Genomic DNA, 18,360 nt, shown 5'->3' with positions numbered 1-18,360 from the left:
GGGCAGAGCCAAGCTGGGCTGGGCTGGCATCGATCGCCGTTCTGACAAGAGCATCGATTTCTGCGCGGAGAAATTAATAGCTCTCTTAGCTCCTCGGACGCGGGAGCCGCCCGCGGGCGGAGCTGGGGACCCGTCGGTCCAAGGAGGCCGCGAACCCGGAAAGCCCCGGGTCCCCAGCAGCAGTCAGAGGGCAGGCCCCAGCCCCTTCACCCCGCGGGCCTCAAGCCGGGGAAAGGGGAAGGAAGAGGAGTTCTGGAGGAGGGACTTTTGGAGAAGGGTAGGGCAGACAAGGGCCCAAGGAACCCGCAAAGGAAGCCCTCCGAGAGGAGAGTTTTCTGCACCAGGGCCCCAGCACAGACTGTCCCCCAATTTCCCGAGACAGAGACAGACCGACCGACCAAGTAGCCTGAATTCAGGAAGGTGACCAGACAGAAGGGGGGCCCCACGGGGTCATTGCCCTCTCCACGAGGATTTTGGTTGGAACCAAGGGGCTTAACTAGGACAGAGCCTTGCGCCCGAAAGCAGAAGTGACAGGCTCCTAAGGAGGTTGCCAGGGGCTCAAAGAGGCGAAGGACTTGACTATTCCGGAGACAGGTCGCATTCCCGCCGGGTTTCAAGCTCACCGGGTCGCTGCTGCCAGCAGTTACCCCGCAGGTGTCAAGGCAGCAGGTGGCCGAACTTAGAACCACCCCTCCCCGAGGGGCCCGGTCGCTCGCCGCCGCTCGGCAGGCAGTGCAGCCCCAATTGGGAGAAGTCCGCAGGGGCGAGGGAGGGGGGACCCACCTCAGCCGCAGCGGGGCTGGGGGGAGCTCTGTTCTTGGCCCACCATCCCCCTGTATTTTGGCCTTATTTCCCCAACAGACCTGTCCACCCCTGAGTTGTCAGGCTAAATATTTTGGCTTGGCGGGAGGGGCGGAGAGAACCGAGAGGTCCCGGCAAACCAATCCGTTCGGTCTGGGGCGGGGAGGCGGGAGCTGGGCGCGGCCCCTGCGTGCCACCCAGGGAGATACCGCGGCAGCGCGGCCAGCTGGCGCTGGGGAGCCGAGCGCGCCCGGAGGGATCCGGGGAGACTGTCCCCGGCGAGTCCCGCGCTCCCCGGGACCACCCCCCGCCCCGGGCTTCTGCTCCGCCCTCGGGGTTGACCGGCCTCTTGCGCTGCCTTTTGCTCTGCACCCTGTGTGACTTTCTTTCCCTGGAAGCCTCTCTGAGTCTCTTCCCGTTGCTGTCTGCATCTCTGTCCTCATCTCTCTGTCTCTGTTTTCACGCTGAGTCTCTGGCTCCAGAGGCCTGTCACCGTCTGTGTCTCTGTGGCTCTCATGACTTTTTTTCTGTCTCCTGCCATCTCTGTGTGGGATTCTTTGTCACTCTGCCCCTTCCCTTCCCCTTCCCTCTGAAGCTTGCATCTCTGTGTCCCTTAGGGCCTGTCAGGTCCTTCTCCTCCCCGGAGCCATCTGGAGAAGAGCCAGGACTGGGCACAAGGCAGGACTAAGACAATGGCAGTGCCCAGTCTGCGGCCATGGGTGGCCTGCCTGCTTGCGATCCTCCTCTCCTTGGGATTTAGCCTGGACACTCGCGAGGGTGAGTCCCCAGCACTGTCTCCTGGAGCCCCATCTCCCTTCCCGCAGACTGGGAGGCCAAACACTGAGCTTCCAGCCAGAACACATCTATTTACTTACTTCGACATGAGACTGGGGTTAGGTCTCAGAAGGACTTCCCACCAGGAAGAGCATTTAGTTTCCCAGAGGCGGGCATTTTCCTCTCAGTTCCCTGGGAAATGAGAAGGACCCTGAAACAGGGATGAATAGATGTCCTCCATTCCTGCTTATGAAACAGTGATCCCAGTAAAGCCTGAATGAGAGTCAAAATGAGGGGATGAGTCTTAGAGGTCTTTTCTAGAGCCACTGGATGGGAAAGGGGCCAGGATGGGAAGGGGAGCTGAAAACTAGGCACCATTAAGTAACTGAACCCATTGTGCAGACAGGAAACTGAAGCTCAGAGAATTGAGAGATCAAGCTAGGCTGGGGTCCTGAGCTCCTGCCTCCAGGTTCTGTCCCATGTCCCCCACTTTGAGGGCCCATCCGCTGGGGTAGGGAGCTTCTTTTGATTAGTCCCCAGGCTAAACACTTGCCGTGTGTAGGGTTTTGGGGGTTGGGACCATGTAGACGAAGTGGCCCTCATGAGTGTGCTGGGGGCTTGGCAGGGAGAGGAAAAAGTGCTGAGGGTGGAAGATTCAAAGGCGGAAGGATGAAGAGATGTCCCTTTCCCCACACCCACCATTCCCTTCCAGACTGAGGAAACTCAGGAATCCAGTTCTCTGTGCCTGCCTGAGGGGTCCCGTGATGCCCTCAGACTGGGACTTCCAGGGGCAGAGCAGAGTCTCCCCTTCCTGCAGAGACAGAGGAGTGATGTGAGTGGGTTGGGGCAGGGGGTCCCCTGAAGAGTGCTAGTCACAGAGGCACTGCCTGCAAGGCATAGCCCCACCCCTGCACCCCTCCCCTCCTCCACCCCTCCCCTCCTCCACCCCTCCCCTCCTCCACCCCTCCCCTCCTCCACCCCTCCCCTCCTCCACTGCTGTGCCAGGACAGAGCATAGCAAATGCCAGCCAGGAGCACAGTTGTCAGGACAGGAGCACGGCCCTGGGGGCAGGGGGGCGGGGGAGGGCGGTGTTTGGTCAGGGGACCCAGATGTCCTGTTCCCAGTGCAGCTCTGCACACCACCATGTCCTGAAGGGAGGCAGGCAGGGGTTAACCTGTGAAGTCGTAGATTTGTTTTTCCAAATGACTCCCATCAGGGGAGCCCTAGAGAGGCTGGGGCATGATGGGAAGTGGCATGTGGGCTCCTGAGAGAACCCCCCACCTGCCTGCAGAGCCTGATTGGCCTTTGCCTGGAGGGACTAGAAGTGTTTTCTCATTCTCCCTGTCTGTGTGTGTGCATGTGTACCTGCGTGTGCTCAGACACACACACACACACATGCACACACACACAGTTGCTGGGTAGAGCCAAGCACAGGGACCATTAATGACAACAGGGAGAAGGTGTGAAGTAAGCCCCAGGGAGCCAGCCTAGCCTGGCCACCCCCTTTTCACCATCAGGGGATGGGCCTGGGTATGTATGATGGGTGCCTTGTTGCTTGAGGGCTGGGTAGGAAGGGAGGGAGTGGAGGCTGGAGAGGTTAACAGGACTTGAATGGCAAGCTGAAGGATTCAGACCTGAATCTTCCCGAGTGGGGAACATAGAAGGTATCCTTGGGAGAAATGAGCGCAGGGACCAGGTATCCAGCCCATTAGGAGAATGGTCCTACGTGCCTTGGGGAAAGAAAGAAAAGGGGGGCTGGGGCCCTGCGATCCAGAGAAGCCAGACACACCCAGGTCCCCCAGGGAGGATTGGACTTGGGATCCAGATGTCCATCGATTCAACCCACAGCCCCTGAGTGCCCAGTGGTTCCTGCCCTGAACTGGGCACCATGTGGGGATGCTGACTAACAAGGGTCCCACCCTTAGCAGCCTCCCTCCTTGGAGGGGGTGACAGACAGACAGAAAGCAATGTTGGGGCAATACCCCAGGTGTTCTGGTGTGGGTGCTGGACTAAGTGCAGCTGAGCCTGGAGTGATTAACTCAGAGGGCCAGGGAAGGTGGGCGCTTGACCTGAGGCTTTCAGGGCAAGAACTGAGGGTGTTGGCAGGCCAAGGAACTCTTCTGAGGCTGGAGGTATTAGCGGGGCCCAGTTTATCAACACCCTGGAATGTCAGGCTGAGGAATTTAAACTTGAACTTTTGGCAATGGGAGCCACAGAATGTCCCTTCGAGAGTAAACAGTTGCAGGGACCAGGCATCTAGCTTTCTCAGACCTGGGAGAGAAGTGGAGTGTCTGAAGCTCAGACTACTGCTGCCCAGTCACAGATTTCATTCATTCATTCCTTCATCAAATATTTATTGAGCACCAATTTCATGCCAGGCACTATACCAGGCACCAAGGATACAGCAATGAATTACACAATGATCCCTGCCCTTCTGGAGCTTACAATAAACAAAATAAATAAGTAAATTGTATATTAGCCAGCGTTAAGCATTTGGAGAAAAATTAAGTAGGAAGGGGAGTGGGACTTTCCTGGTGGTGCAGTGGTTAAGAATCTGCCTGCCAATGCAGGGGACACGGGTTCGAGCCCTAGTCCGGGAGGATCCCACGTGGCACAGAGCAACTAAGCCCGTGTGCCACAACTACTGAGCCTGCACTCTAGAGCCCGCGAGCCACAACTATTGAGCCCACATGACACAACTCCTGAAGTCCACGTGCCTAGAGCCCGTGCTCCACAAGAGAAGCCACCACAATGAGAAGCCCATGCACCGCCAGAAGAGAAGCCCCCGCTCACCACAACTAGAGAAAGCCCACGCAGCAGCAAAGACCCAACACAGCCAAAAATAAATAAATAAATTTATTTATTTATTACAAAAAAAAGTAGGAAGGGGAGTAGGGAGTGTTGCCCTATTAAATAGGATGGTCAGAGAAGTCCTCATTGAGAAGGTGACATCTGAGCAAAGACTTAAAAGAGGTGAGGGAGCCACTGAGAGGGAAGAGTGTTCTAGCCAGAGGGAACAGAAAGTGCAAAGACCCCAAGGCAGAAGCTTGGCTAGCTTGTTTGAGGAACAGCAACGTGGCCAGTGTGTCTGAAGAAGAGAGAGAAAGCGGGTGAAGTTGGAGAGTTGCAGGGGCCCTGTAGGCTGCGGTAAGGACTTTGGCTTTTCATCAGCGAGATGAAAGCCATTGGGGAGTTTTGAGCAGTGGAGGCACTCTGGCTATAGAGTGGAGGATAGAAGAGAGAGGGGACAGGGTGGAGGTAAGGAGACTATTTAGGAAGCTATTGCTGTAAAGCCAGGAGAAGATGATGGTGAAGGCAGTGCAGGTGGCCCTGGATGCATTTTAAAGGTAGAGCCCACAGAGTGTAGGGGTTAGACAAGGAAAGGAATCATGGAGGCTTTAGTTCTGGAGTCTGACTGCAAGAATGAAGTTGCAATCAACTGAGAAGGGGACGTGAGTTTGGGAGGGAAGTTCAGAAGCTCACTTTTGCCCATGTTGGCTCATCTGGTGGGGATCCTCCAAGCTGCCAATGAGGCCTCTGAGGCCCGGGGAGGAGGTCACGCATGGGGTGCTTGGCCCAAACGGTACTGAGGGCTACCTGCACTTGTACCCACAGTGTGCCCCAGCCTGGACATCCGCTCAGAGGTGGCAGAGCTGCGTCGACTGGAAAACTGCAGCGTGGTGGAGGGCCACCTGCAGATCCTGCTCATGTTCACGGCCACCGGCGAGGACTTCCGTGGCCTCAGCTTCCCACGCCTCATTCAGGTCACCGACTACCTGCTGCTCTTCCGTGTCTATGGCCTGGAGAGCCTGCGTGACCTCTTCCCCAACCTAACGGTCATCCGCGGTGCGCGCCTCTTCCTGGGCTACGCGCTGGTCATCTTCGAGATGCCGCACCTGCGGGACGTGGGGCTGCCAGCGCTGGGGGCCGTGCTGAGTGGGGCCGTGCGCGTGGAGAAGAACCAGGAGCTCTGCCACCTCTCCACCATTGACTGGGGCCTGCTGCAGCCTTCACCTGGCGCCAACCATATTGTGGGCAACAAGCTGGGCGAGGAGTGTGCCGACGTGTGCCCTGGCGTGCTGGGCGCCACTGGCGAGCCCTGTGCCAGGACCACCTTCAGCGGGCACACCGACTACAGGTGCTGGACCTCCAGCCACTGCCAGAGAGGTGGGCACTGGCACAGAACATGACTGGGGGCACAGAGGGGGCAGGGTCAAATGGGGCTGGCTGGCCATAAGATGGTATGGGTAAGTACTTTGCCGACACTATTTATTTTAATCCTCACTCATCCTATGAGGGAGGTGCTGTTACTCTTCCAGTTTTGCAGATGAGGAAACTGAGGCTCAGAAAAGTTAAATGACTGATGTAGCATAAGGCAGTCAAGGGGTGGGCACAAGACAGCATCAGGTAGTTATGGAGAGACAGTAAAAGATAGGTATAAGTTGGACGTGGTGAGGAGGGGAAGGGTGGCATGAATGGATACAAGTCAGCTGCACAAGAAGCAGTATGGGGCAGTGGACAAGAGCAAAGCCGACTGGCCTGTGTTTGAATCTCAGCTCTACTACTTGCCAGCTATGTTTATTTAGCTAATCTGTGCCTCAGTTTCCTCATCTGTAAAACGATCAGAGCATTGTGATGAAGAATGAGCTATTCTGTAAAACATTAGAGCAGTGCCTGGGCCATGTTAGCAGTTCTATGCTTCTGATAAAAATGGCCTCGGCACAGGCTGGCAGTATTGAAATGGGAAGGTTGGGAGCTGGGTGGAAGGAGAAAGGAGGAGGTGACAGATGAATGACAGGGCAGGTGAGGACAAATAATGTGACGTGGGATCTTCTTTAGGAGGTAAGGTGCATGGAGGGGAAACAGAAGGAAAGAGTGGAGAAAAGGAGGAGTGGAATAAGGAGGGGATGGTTGGAGGAGGAAGTGAAAGTTATAGGGGAGGGAAAGAAGACCTTCAGAGACTGGAAGCAGATCTGGGGTCCCCAAGCTCGGGCTCTTTCCACGCAGCTCCTGGAGGTCAGCTCCCCTCACTCCAATGCCTCAGCGTGAGGGCAGAAGAGTAACCAGATCCCTGCTGTATCCACTGGGCCCCACCTCCCCAATATCTCCCTGTTGGCTGTAAACACAGCTGCTGCACGTCCTCTCTCTGTATAGTGTCAACACGCCCTGGCTGACCCTTGCCACACGCATCGCTCCCACAGACATCCAGCTGCCACTGTGCAGAGTAGCCAGGCCCTTGGCACCCGGCCCCAAACCCATCCACATCTGCTTGGGACCACCTCCCACCCAGGGCAGAGCGCTGAAGAGGGAGGAAGTATGGGCAGGGGCATGGGTCAAATGACCAGGGACGGCCCCTCCTTCTACACACTCCCAGACCCACCTTGCCCTGGACCTCACTCCTCAGGAGAAGCTGACTTGTTCACCTTGGCCCCATGCCTGGCAACGATCTGGGCACTAGGCCTAGACAGGACAGCAGGCTGGGGAGCAGCAGCCCTGATAGACAAGGTCGCTGCTTGGTCCTGAGCTCTGACACCCCTGGCTAGGCACTGTGGGAGGTGAGGAGTCACAGAGAGGGGCCACGGTCCCTATCTTCAAGAGCCCCCGTCTGCGGAAAACAGAGTCAGCAACCAGTGTCATCTGAGCTGGAGGGATTTGGGTGCAGACTAAGAGTTTTAGCCCAGGAGCAGGGGGTGGAGCTAGGACCAAGGAGGCGTGGTAAGGTCTAATGCAGCACTCTGCCCACAGTGTGCCCCTGTCCCCGTGGGCTGGCCTGCACGGTTAGGGGTGAGTGCTGCCACACTGAATGCCTGGGAGGCTGCAGCCGGCCAGAAGACCCCCATGCCTGTGTCGCCTGCCGCCACCTCTACTTCCAGGGTGCCTGCCACAGGGCGTGCCCTCCAGGCACCTACCAGCATGAGTCCTGGCGCTGCGTCACGGCCGAGCACTGTGCCAGCCTGCGCTCTGTGCCTGGCCGCGCCTCCACCTTTGGCATCCACCAGGGTAGTTGCCTGGCCCAGTGCCCTCCAGGCTTCACCCGTAATGACAGCAGGTGAGTGTCAGGTGGGCGGCGGGGGGGGGGGGGGGGCCACCCTTGGAGCAGTGAGGAGGCCCACACTGGTCCAGGGCTCATGCCACATCCTCTGCTTGCCCCTACTAGCATATTCTGCCACAAATGCGAGGGGCTATGCCCCAAAGAGTGCAAAGTGGGCACCAAGACCATCGACTCTGTCCAGGCAGCACAGGATCTGGTGGGCTGCACCCACGTGGAAGGGAGCCTCATCCTCAATCTTCGTCAAGGCTGTTAGTGCCTTCCTCAGGACCATACCTCTCCTCCTGGCCACACCCTTCCTCCAGGCCACACCCCTTACAATGATCCAGCCAAAGCACCGCTTTCCACCATACTGGGTCCCAGCCCTGAGGGCCCCCTTCCCTTGGCCCCCATTCAGCTCCCCCCTCCCAATGGAACCATCACTTTCCTTGCCCCTGCTCCAGCCCTGTCTTCCCCATTCCCAGATAACCTGGAGCTGGAGCTGCAGCGCAGCCTGGGACTGGTAGAGACCATCACTGGCTTCCTCAAAATCAAGCACTCCTTTGCCCTCGTGTCCCTAGGCTTTTTCAAGAACCTCAAACTAATCCGGGGGGACACCATGGTGGACGGGTAAGGGGTCAGAAATAGTTCCCTCTGTCTCATCTCCTCCCCAACACTCCCAAAACTGTGGTGAAGAGTATGGGAACCAGCTCTGCTACTTACTAGCTGTGTGACTCTGGGTAGGTTACTTAACGTCTCTGGTCCTCAACTTTCTCATCTGTGAAATGGGGTTAATATAACTCTACTTATTTCTTAGGGCTGTTGTGAATATTACTTAAGTTGTTATGTATAAAGCACTTAAAACAGAGCCTGAAACAAAGTATATATTACTACATAAAATTATAGTTACATATAACTCTATATGTATTGGTTATAATTGTTATCATCTGATCCTCTTAGCTGCAGAGCAAGACTGCCTGTGTTTGAAACCCATTCCTACCTTTACCAGTCGAGGCCTACCCTTAATGTAGCCAGGATTTTTCAAAATAATGTTTTAAATTACCATCCAGCCAAGTGGTTTCTCATGTACCCCCAGGGGTGCCCCCACTCCAGCTGGAGAGGCATAGCCCCAGGCTGAGTCCCACTCCTCCCTGTGTCCCCAAAGCCAGGACAGAGCCTGGCACATAGCAGGTGCTCAATTAATGTGACATGAGGGAAGGAGGGAGGCAGAAAAACAGTTGACCCCATTTCACTGATGAGGAAAACACAGAGTGTGGGTGACTTGCCGGACCTCACATTTCTGGTCAGTGGCACCGAGTGGGTGTGTACGAATGCCCCGTGTGTACTGGTGTGGGTGGGCTGCCGTGTGCCGCTCCTTCCCTGTGCCCCCAGTGCAGCCCCTTCAGGAAGAACCCATAAGACACCCCCTTCCTCACCCCTTGCCCCCACTGGCCATGCAGAGCAAGGTTCCCTGGCCTCCCCCAGGAACTACACTCTGTACGTGCTGGACAACCAGAACCTGCAGCAGCTGGGCTCCTGGGTGGCTGCGGGGCTCACCATTCCCGTGGGCAAGATATACTTCGCCTTCAACCCACGCCTCTGCTTGGAACACATCTACCGCTTGGAGGAGGTGACTGGCACGAAGGGACGGCAAAACAAGGCAGAGATCAATCCCCGCACCAACGGAGACCGAGCTGCCTGTGAGGCCCAATACCCCAACCCCTGGCACTCTGGCAGTGAGAGATGTGACCCCAAGGAACACCCAGACGCACGCACACGCTGACTTTCACACACACTGAAATACACCAGACATGCTCCCGGGTGGAAGGGGACGCTTGAAGGGGACAACGTGATAATTTCTCTTCAGAGGCCACGTTGGGGGTGGGATGCTGCGGCGTCAGGGTGGGGGTTGGGAGTAGGCGGCTCAAGCAGGTGCTCTCAACACGGTCAAGAGCAAGTGTTCGCCCTTCACCCTGAACAGGCCAGACACGCACCCTGCGCTTCGTGTCCAACGTGACGGAGGCCGACCGTATCTTGCTGCGCTGGGAGCGCTTCGAGCCGCTGGAGGCTCGCGACCTACTCAGCTTCATCGTGTACTACAAGGAATCGTGAGTGGCGGGGGCGGGGCCAGAGTGGGTGGGACTAGAGCGGGGGCGGGGCCAGAGCGGGCCGGGGGTCAGAGCCCGAGCAGGTCAATTTGTTCACGACCGCAGGCAGGTGAGGGCAGAGCCCCCGGGGGCTGTGGAGAGCCAGCAAGCCAGGACCCCAGAGTCGTTCTCCTTCGTAGGGCCCACGTCTGGCTCTCTCCTCTCACCTTCTTCATCCCTTCGTGCCTCAGTTTCACCTTAACCAGTGATGAGGAGAGGACAATCAGGATTTCTGAAAGCCCAGGAGAGGCGCCCTGCTGGGAAGGCCTGGATAATTAAACTTCACTTCACTAGGCTAATGTTTTGTACCGACCACATGCTCCTGCCCCAGCAGCGGTTTGGGAAGTACCCACTAATTTGGTCAGTTTTATGCATATCCTTGCCAGCATTTCATTAAAGCCTGAGGAAGGGAGGGAGCAGGGACAACCAAGGACCAGCTGCTCTTTTCTTTGGAGAGAATGTACTGACCATAGCAGGATGGATAGTGGTTAGACCACAGGAAGAACTTCTCCAAAAGCATGGCTAGGGATCAAAAATAGAACTCTTTAGAGGAGAGAGATGGATTTGGGAAGGCAAGCTGGGAGAGCAGGAGTAACCCTCTGTGGTAGATAGAAGATGGGAGCCACCTGGTTTGGAATCATTTCCTGTGAATTAAAATGGAGAGATCTTAGTTGCCCACTAGCACAGGGCCTGGCCTGGGAGGAAGGGAGAAAAACTAACGGTGGGAGGCCTGCTCACAGGGCCAAGGCTCTCCTAGGCCTCAGTGGAAGATGAAGGACTCTAGCACGAGGAGCTGGAGAGTTTGTTAAATACAGATTCCTGGGCCCCGCTCCCACAGATTCTGATTCCATTAGTCCTGGGCAGGGCCCATAAATCTGCATTTCTAACAAGCTTCAGCATTCAGGTAATGCTGAATCTTCTGGGCCATGGACCGCACGTTAAGGAATGCTAACATGGACTGCAATGTAAAGCCCTGGCCTCCCACCCCTACCCACCGGTTGTACAGCTCACATTCTGCAGGACTATACACCACTGCCTTTGGACTCAAAGGGCAAAGAATCTTCGAGGTCTTTCAGGAAACTTCCCTAGCATCTGCCTTGCAGTGTGGCTATGGCTGTGCTCCCTTAGAGATATACTGGGGATCCTGGCTCAATTCCAGCTCTGAGCAGACCCACTCAGTGAGTGTGTCATGTCCACAAGGCACCTGCCCCAAAGGGCAGACCCACACCTGCTTCTGAATGCCCTCATACTGGAAGAAGCATGACAATGACAGTCTTGGAGTGATTCAGAGAGGAGGGGGATGCTAGAAACTGGGGTTGGGGCTGAGCTGCCCCTCATCTCTAGGGATGGGGTGTTCAGCCCATTCCAGAATGCCACAGAGCATGTAGGTCCAGATGCATGTGGGGCCCAGAGCTGGAACCTACTGGACGTGGAACTGCCCCTAAGCCGCACCCAGGAGCCAGGTGTGACCCTAGCCCCGCTGAAGCCCTGGACACAGTACGCAGTGTTTGTGCGGGCCATCACGCTGACCACTGAAGAGGACAGCCCCCACCAAGGAGCCCAAAGCCCCATCATCTACCTCCGAACCTTACCTGCAGGTAGGCTGAAGCCTTTGAAGGGGGTTGGGAGCTAAATGCCTGGGTCCTAGTGAGAATGGGGGAACCCAAGCACCAGAAATAGAGAAGCTGGGTCACTGAACACCGGGCCTATAGAGGCTGGGAGGCTGGACCTCAGAGAGAAGGGCCCATAACCAGACAGTATTTGAAAGGGGGATCTGCAGCCCCTCAGTTGTACCCTACTCACACCCCCAGCACCCACAGTGCCCCAGGACGTCATCTCCACGTCCAATTCCTCCTCCCACCTGCTGGTGCGCTGGAAGCCACCGACCCAGCGCAACGGAAACATCACCTACTACCTGGTGCTGTGGCAACGCCTGGCAGAGGACAGCGACCTCTACCTCAATGACTACTGCCACCGCGGTGCGCAAGGAGGAGGCGCGGACCGGAGGGGTTGGGGTGTCGGGCCGCGGGCGCTGCCAGTCTAACTCTTTCCTTCGCCGCCGCCGCACCAGGCTTGCGGCTGCCCACCAGCAACAACGAGCCCCGCTTCGACCGCGAAGACGGGGAGCTCGAGGCCGACAGGGAGCCTGGCTGCTGCCCTTGCCAGCACCCACCTCCTGGGCAGGTCCTGCCACCGCTGGAGGCACAGGAGGCCTCCTTCCAGAAGAAGTTTGAAAACTTTCTACACAACGCCATCACCATCCCCAAGTGCGTCTCGGCACGAGTGAGCCGGGAGGCCAGGGTGCTGATGAGCGGGGTCTACGGGGCGGGGCGGGGGGAGGGGGCGGGGCCTGGGTTGTGGGTGGGGTTGGGAGGCGGTCCGCCGTTGCAGAGAGGGCACTGGGGCGCCTTCCAGGCGGGCCTGACAGGGCCCACCCCCCCGATCCCCCGGTCTCCCCAGATCCCCTTGGAAGGTGACGTCCATCAATAAGAGCCCTCAAAGGTGAGCGGGGGCAGAGCAGGGGCCGAGAGGCGTGGCTCCCGGGACCGGGGCCTGGCTCTGACTCGCGCCCTCCCTAGGGACTCATGGAGGCACCGCCGGGCAGCCGGGGCTCTCCGGCTTGGGGGGAACAGCTCGGATTTCGAGATCCAGGAGGACAAAGTGCCCCGGGAGCGAGCGGTGCTGAAGGGCCTGCGCCACTTCACAGAGTACCGAATCGACATCCATGCCTGCAACCACGCGGCGCACACTGTGGGCTGCAGCGCTGCCACCTTCGTCTTTGCACGTACCATGCCCCACAGTAGGTGACCCCCCCCAGCTCCACCCCGCCCACACACCGACCCCAAGGACCCTAACCAATTAGTGCTCCAGCCAGCCAGTTTGACCTCCCGCCAACCTCAGGGCCGCAGTTTGCTCAACCTTTCCAGTCCCCATAATCCCAGCGTCTCCTCAAACCTCCCAGTTTAGCGCCCTTGGGTTTGAACATGAAGGTGAGAGGAAATACTTGTGGCCGGGCTGCCTGATGCCCTCTCCCGCAGGAGAGGCTGATGGCATCCCAGGGAAGGTGGCCTGGGAGGCAGCCAGTAAGAGCAGTGTTCTCCTACGCTGGCTTGAGCCACCAGACCCCAACGGACTCATTCTCAAGTACGAAATCAAGTACCGCCGCTTGGGAGAGGTAGGTACCCCAGGAGACACCCTAACCCAGCCCCAGTTTGTGCCTCCATCCTCTTCCCAGCCAGCTCTTCTGTGTTGCCCTCAGGAGGCCACAGTGCTGTGTGTGTCCCGCCTGCGATATGCCAAGTTTGGGGGCGTCCACCTGGCCCTGCTGCCTCCTGGAAACTACTCGGCCAGAGTTCGGGCAACCTCACTGGCTGGCAATGGCTCCTGGACAGACGGTGTCGCTTTTTACATCCCTGGCCCAGGTGTGCAGAGCCGCTGTCCCAGACCTGTACTCCCAAACGGCCCCCACCTGGGTCCCCAGCCACATCTCCCATTGTGGAAACCACAAGCCCCTCCACCCCCTCCCTCCCCCATCCTCACTACCCATTGTGGAAAGAGAAGTGTCCTCTACCCTCTGACTTCTCCATCTTGTTTTATTATTATTGTTTTTTGCTTTTTTTCTGACTTCTCCATCTTTGACCCAAACCTCTGCCACCTTCTGGCCACCAGAGGAGGAAGACTCTGGGGGGCTGCACGTCCTTCTCACTGTCACCCCCGTGGGCCTCATGCTGCTCAGCATTCTTGCTGCCCTCGGTTTCTTCTACAGCAAGAAGAGGTGATGACGAGTCCCATATTGGTTCCCAACCCCCTTCTTCCCTGAGCCCTCATCGTAAGGTCAGTGCAATCAGAGGGTAGCAGATGAGACAGCAGAAAGGAATTCCTTAGAAGCAGTAACTCTTCCCCTGGGGGTGGCATGGAGGAAAGAGACATACCTTTCAGTTAGGGGGACCAACTTGTCCACGTTTGCCTGGGACTTTCCTGATTTTGGTAGTGAAAGTCCCAAATCCTGGGAAACCCCTCAGTCTGGGCATACTGGGTCTGTTTGCACCATACTCTTAGCCTGAGAACTAATGAAACTGGTCCTATCACAGCAGGGGGAGGAGCAGGAGACCTCAGGATGTGTCCTGGGATCTTGGGATTCCTGATGTCAGATCCCCCTAGGGCTGGATATGAGAGGGAACTGAGGGCAGGACTTTGATTAGCTGGGTTCTGAGGACTAGCTGAGCAGACAGCAGCTTCTCTGCTTCTGTCCTCCCTTTTCCCAGCCTGTCAGATCCCAGATCCCAGGACTAGGACCAAGACTAGCTTGGAAAGTGCTTGGTGTTCCCCAGGGGTCACCCTGATCAGAGCTAGGGGTTATGATCAGTAACTTCCTTCCTCCTTGTAATGTCCCTCTTCCTTGTCCTCTGACATTGCTTCTTCCTTCCCGAGGACCCTTCCAGCCTGACCCTCTCACCTCCCATTGCAGAAACAGCACGCTGTATACCTCTGTGAATCCGGAGTACTTCAGTGCCTCTCATAGTAGGTCTGGGGGTGGCTGGACGGGTGGTGTGGGAAAGGGAGACAGGAGGGGAGAAGAGGCAGACTTCCAGACTATCTTGGAGAAGGCAGCCTTGGGACCCGAGCCCTTCAGAAGAGAAGAGAAGTGGGTGGAGGTGAGGCAGAGAGCAGTACCCTCGCCTGGTGACTCCCACTTCCTCTCAGTGTACATCCCTGATGAGTGGGAGGTGCCTCGGGAGCAGATCTCCATAATCCGGGAACTGGGCCAGGGCTCTTTTGGGATGGTATACGAGGGGCTGGCACAAGGACTTGAGGTTGGAGAGGAGCTCACGCCCGTGGCCCTGAAGACGGTGAATGAGCTGGCCAGCCCACGAGAACGCATTGAGTTCCTCAAGGAAGCCTCTGTCATGAAGGCATTCAAGTGTCACCATGTGGTAAGGGAGGGTCAAGGGCATTGTCAGGGTCAAAATTAGGGTGAAGTTCATGTGGTAAGAGGGCAAAGATCAGAGATGATTTCAGGGCACCATCAAGTTCAAGGTTGGGCCTGTGGTTAGGATCCTAATTGGGGTAAAGCTCATGGCTGGGGTTAGAGTCGAAACAGGGTCATCATAGGGCCATGGTAGGATCACGGCTAGGGCTGAAATCAGTCCCGGTGGAAGTCAACACTGAGTGTTCACATCATTATTAGGATCATGGTCAGAGTTGGTTCCATCATGAAGATTGGGATGATAGATCGATTAAGGTCATGGGTTAGCGTCAGGGTCATTGTTAGGTCAAGATTAGGGTTATGGTCATGGTTGGGGTTAGGAGGGTTGGTGTCTGGGTCAGCTGTGAGAGCAGAACAAGGTTTTGGCCAGGGAGATCAAGGGAGCTGGGTAGACCTGCAACCAGGCTCTTTATCCATCCCAGGTACGTCTCCTGGGTGTGGTGTCTCAGGGCCAGCCAACTCTGGTCATCATGGAGTTAATGACGCGAGGGGACCTCAAGAGCCATCTTCGATCTTTGCGGCCTGAGGCAGAGGTAGGGACCAGGAAGATCCTGGGTGAGGGGCTGGGGAGTTAGAGAGGACTTGGGCACAGTTGTAGGGGTCATCATGGGGCAGGAGTCCAGCCTCAAGTTCCTACTTCACTAGCCCCCTCTCTTGGCTCTAGAACAACCCTGGGCTCCCTCGGCCGGCACTGGGAGATATGATCCAGATGGCTGGTGAGATCGCGGACGGCATGGCCTACCTCGCTGCCAACAAGTTTGTGCACCGAGACCTGGCGGCCCGAAACTGCATGGTGTCCCAGGACTTCACCGTCAAGATCGGGGGTACAGAGGGGGCCAGGCGGGTGGGGGCAGCCTGGGTAGAGTGACTCCCCCTAAGCGAGGCTTGAGGAGACCCAGGCCTGTCCCACAGCTCTGTCCCTGATAGCCCCCCACCCTGGATCTCAGTCTCCTCGTCTGAGGGCAGCAGGATTTGGATGGGATGATCTCTGAGGTCCTTTGAACCCTCACATTCCAGGATTCTTGGAGGTGGAGAGGGTTGGGAGAGGTATTCCTGGGGCAGGAGCTGGTGAATGGCTCTGCTGCCCCACACCCCGTCTACCCTCACTTTCCAGACTTCGGGATGACTCGAGATGTGTATGAGACAGACTATTACCGCAAGGGCGGGAAGGGGCTGCTGCCTGTGCGCTGGATGGCCCCTGAGTCCCTCAAAGATGGAATCTTCACCACCCACTCGGATGTCTGGTGGGGCCTGGCTGGAGCAGAGGGCTCAGGGGGTGTGGAGGCTGGGCCTTGGGAGAGGCCTGGGTGCACTCCTTAGGGTGCGCTGAGCTGCATTAAGGGTGCTGGGCTCAGGCCCTCCTCCGCGTCCTCCAGGTCATTTGGCGTGGTGCTCTGGGAGATTGTGACCCTGGCTGAACAACCCTACCAGGGCCTATCCAATGAGCAGGTGCTCAAGTTCGTCATGGATGGCGGGGTCCTAGAGGAGCTGGAGAGCTGTCCCGTTCAGCTGTGAGTCACCCCAGTCTGCCCTGCCTATACCTGTCCCACCCCCGTGAGTCTGGCCCACCTCCTCTGTTGCTTTTACTTGCACTGATCCCCAGCTCTGAGCCCTCCAACTCAACATCCCCACTACAACCCCCATTTACTCCCCTGTGACCCTCTCAGACATAATCCCCCATGATCCCCCCTACAATCACACTGATTGACCCTCTCAGTGCAGGAGGCAGGACGTGTGCACCCCTCTGACACTGCCCCCCACCTCCCCCAGGCAGGAGCTGATGCACCGCTGCTGGCAGCAGAACCCGCGCCTGCGCCCAACTTTTACCCACATCCTGGACAGCATACAGGAAGAGCTGCGGCCCTCATTCCGCCTCCTTTCCTTCTATTACAGCCCAGAGTGCCGGGGGACCCGGGCCTCGCTGCTGCGCACAGATGCAGAGCCCGACTCCCCGCCAACCCCTAAAGGGGCTTCCTCAGACTTCAGCCCCCAAAATGGGGGTCCAGGGCACTGAGGGGCACCCCATTCCCTGGCTGGTTGGCCTCCCATGGGCAGAGAGGAAGGGACCTGACCTTTGCAGCCGTGAGATGCTGAGACAGGGCAGGGGGTGGCCGAGGGGGGCACAGAGAGCAGGAGCAGGACAGATCGGGGGTGACGGGGAGAGCAGAGCAGAGTCATGGCAGGACAGATTTTCTCAGGAATCTGATCCTCCATGAGGAAGTAATCAAGGCCACAACAGAAGTGGAGGTCAGACCAAGGACAAGACATCCTGCCCTCTGAGTGAGAGAGCCTACTCAGACTAGGAAGAGAGGCCTGCCCGCCCCAGAGGCAGCGTCTGGGGAACCCCACCCTCGGCTTTGGAGCTCCTGTGGGCATCTGGGGCCATCAGCGCGTTTGAAACCAGATGAGCAACCAGAATCGGGGCTGGAACCCTCTCTGTCTGTGTTTGGGAGGCTGGGTTTGGGCCTCCACGTGACTGCTCCTCTCACCTCCTCCCCTCTGCCCCGTTCCGCAGGGGTTGTGAGGAGAGCCCAGGGACCCGGGCAAGTGGGTTCCCAGCCTGGCCTGGAGGCCTGCCCTCACCCCCCTTCCTCTCCTTTGCCATACCCAAAGACCCCAAGCTTGGTGCTCCCCCTTCCTCTTCTCCAGGGCGTTCCCTTGGGGCAGATTCACCCCTTGTCCCAGTCCTTTCCCCCTCAATCCCCCTCCTACCCTTGGATTATTAGGCTTTAATAGCCTTGCTTCCTCCCTGCCCTCACTTCTGCCCCCCACCCCTGCCTCTCATGGGAAGACTGGAGAAGGCACAATAAAGGCCGAGGTCTGTTTATACCCTCGTCCTGGGCAGCCCATTATCTCTCCATCTATATGGTGTTAACACTGGATGAACTTCCTCCCTCCCTCCTTGGGGACTTGAGGTGGTGACCCTGAGGCAGTGATATAGGATAAATACACTGCTGTCAAACACCACCTCCATGAGGACTGAGCAGCCAGGGTTGCCATGGCAGTGAAGCAGGACCATCCTGCTATTATCTGCGGCTCAGGTGGCCAGAAGTGGTTGAGCCCGGCAGGGGAACCTTCGTATCTGGCCTCCCAGCCTCACCAACCCGTCCCCTACACCTCATCCCTCCGTATTTCCACTGGGCAGACATTTCCTGGGGTATCACAGGACAGACTTGAAGTGGGCAGAACTTGGGGTGGGGGAGGGGTACTGATGACCTCACCAGTCCGTGCTGGATGCCCCCCAGGCAAGGCAGGGGACACACGTCAGAGCAGAGTCTCTGTGTCTGGCTCCCTACTGTTATTCCATCCCAGGAGCAGAGATGCCCCGGAGGCAGGTTAAAGGAGCACATGGGAGTCTGTTTCCAGGCTCTTATGCCAGTGCCATCAGGGCATTCGAAGGGGAGGAGCTGCAGATGAACGACTTAAAACCTTGGTGAAGGGGGTGGTAGCAGAAGGGGCTGGGCCTGGCTCAAGGCTTTTTCGCATCCTGTATCAGCGTTTCCTGCATCCAGGTCCTCAGGGCCAGAGCTCCCATGCTGCCACACACGGGGGTTCTGCGGAGGTTCATACTTCTAAGCGTGCTTGCTCACTCCAGCACCTGTCCTGAAAACCACAGCTCCTTA

At 57.4% G+C, this 18,360-nt stretch overlaps 1 protein-coding gene across 1 annotated transcript; it reads left to right on the top strand.

Moving 5' to 3' along the window:
• Positions 1–1,493: 1,493 nt before the first annotated feature.
• Positions 1,494–16,751, top strand: INSRR (insulin receptor related receptor; the record flags this gene model as incomplete). Its single annotated transcript, XM_079935076.1, has 22 exons — positions 1,494–1,578; positions 5,191–5,742; positions 7,321–7,624; positions 7,733–7,875; positions 8,089–8,233; positions 9,089–9,303; positions 9,585–9,711; positions 11,110–11,348; positions 11,562–11,729; positions 11,822–12,017; positions 12,211–12,252; positions 12,330–12,550; positions 12,789–12,925; positions 13,010–13,172; positions 13,420–13,525; positions 14,219–14,271; positions 14,455–14,684; positions 15,160–15,270; positions 15,402–15,561; positions 15,852–15,981; positions 16,114–16,248; positions 16,508–16,751. 22 exons carry the CDS (start codon positions 1,494–1,496, stop codon positions 16,749–16,751), a joined length of 3,906 nt encoding a protein of 1,301 aa, XP_079791202.1.
• Positions 16,752–18,360: the final 1,609 nt, after the last annotated feature.

Source organism: Stenella coeruleoalba, assembly GCF_951394435.1.
Source record: "Stenella coeruleoalba genome assembly, chromosome: 1".
NCBI lineage: Eukaryota > Metazoa > Chordata > Mammalia > Artiodactyla > Delphinidae > Stenella > Stenella coeruleoalba.
The sequence above is the reverse complement of the archived record's forward strand: the minus strand, read 5'-3'. Positions and strand labels throughout refer to the sequence as shown.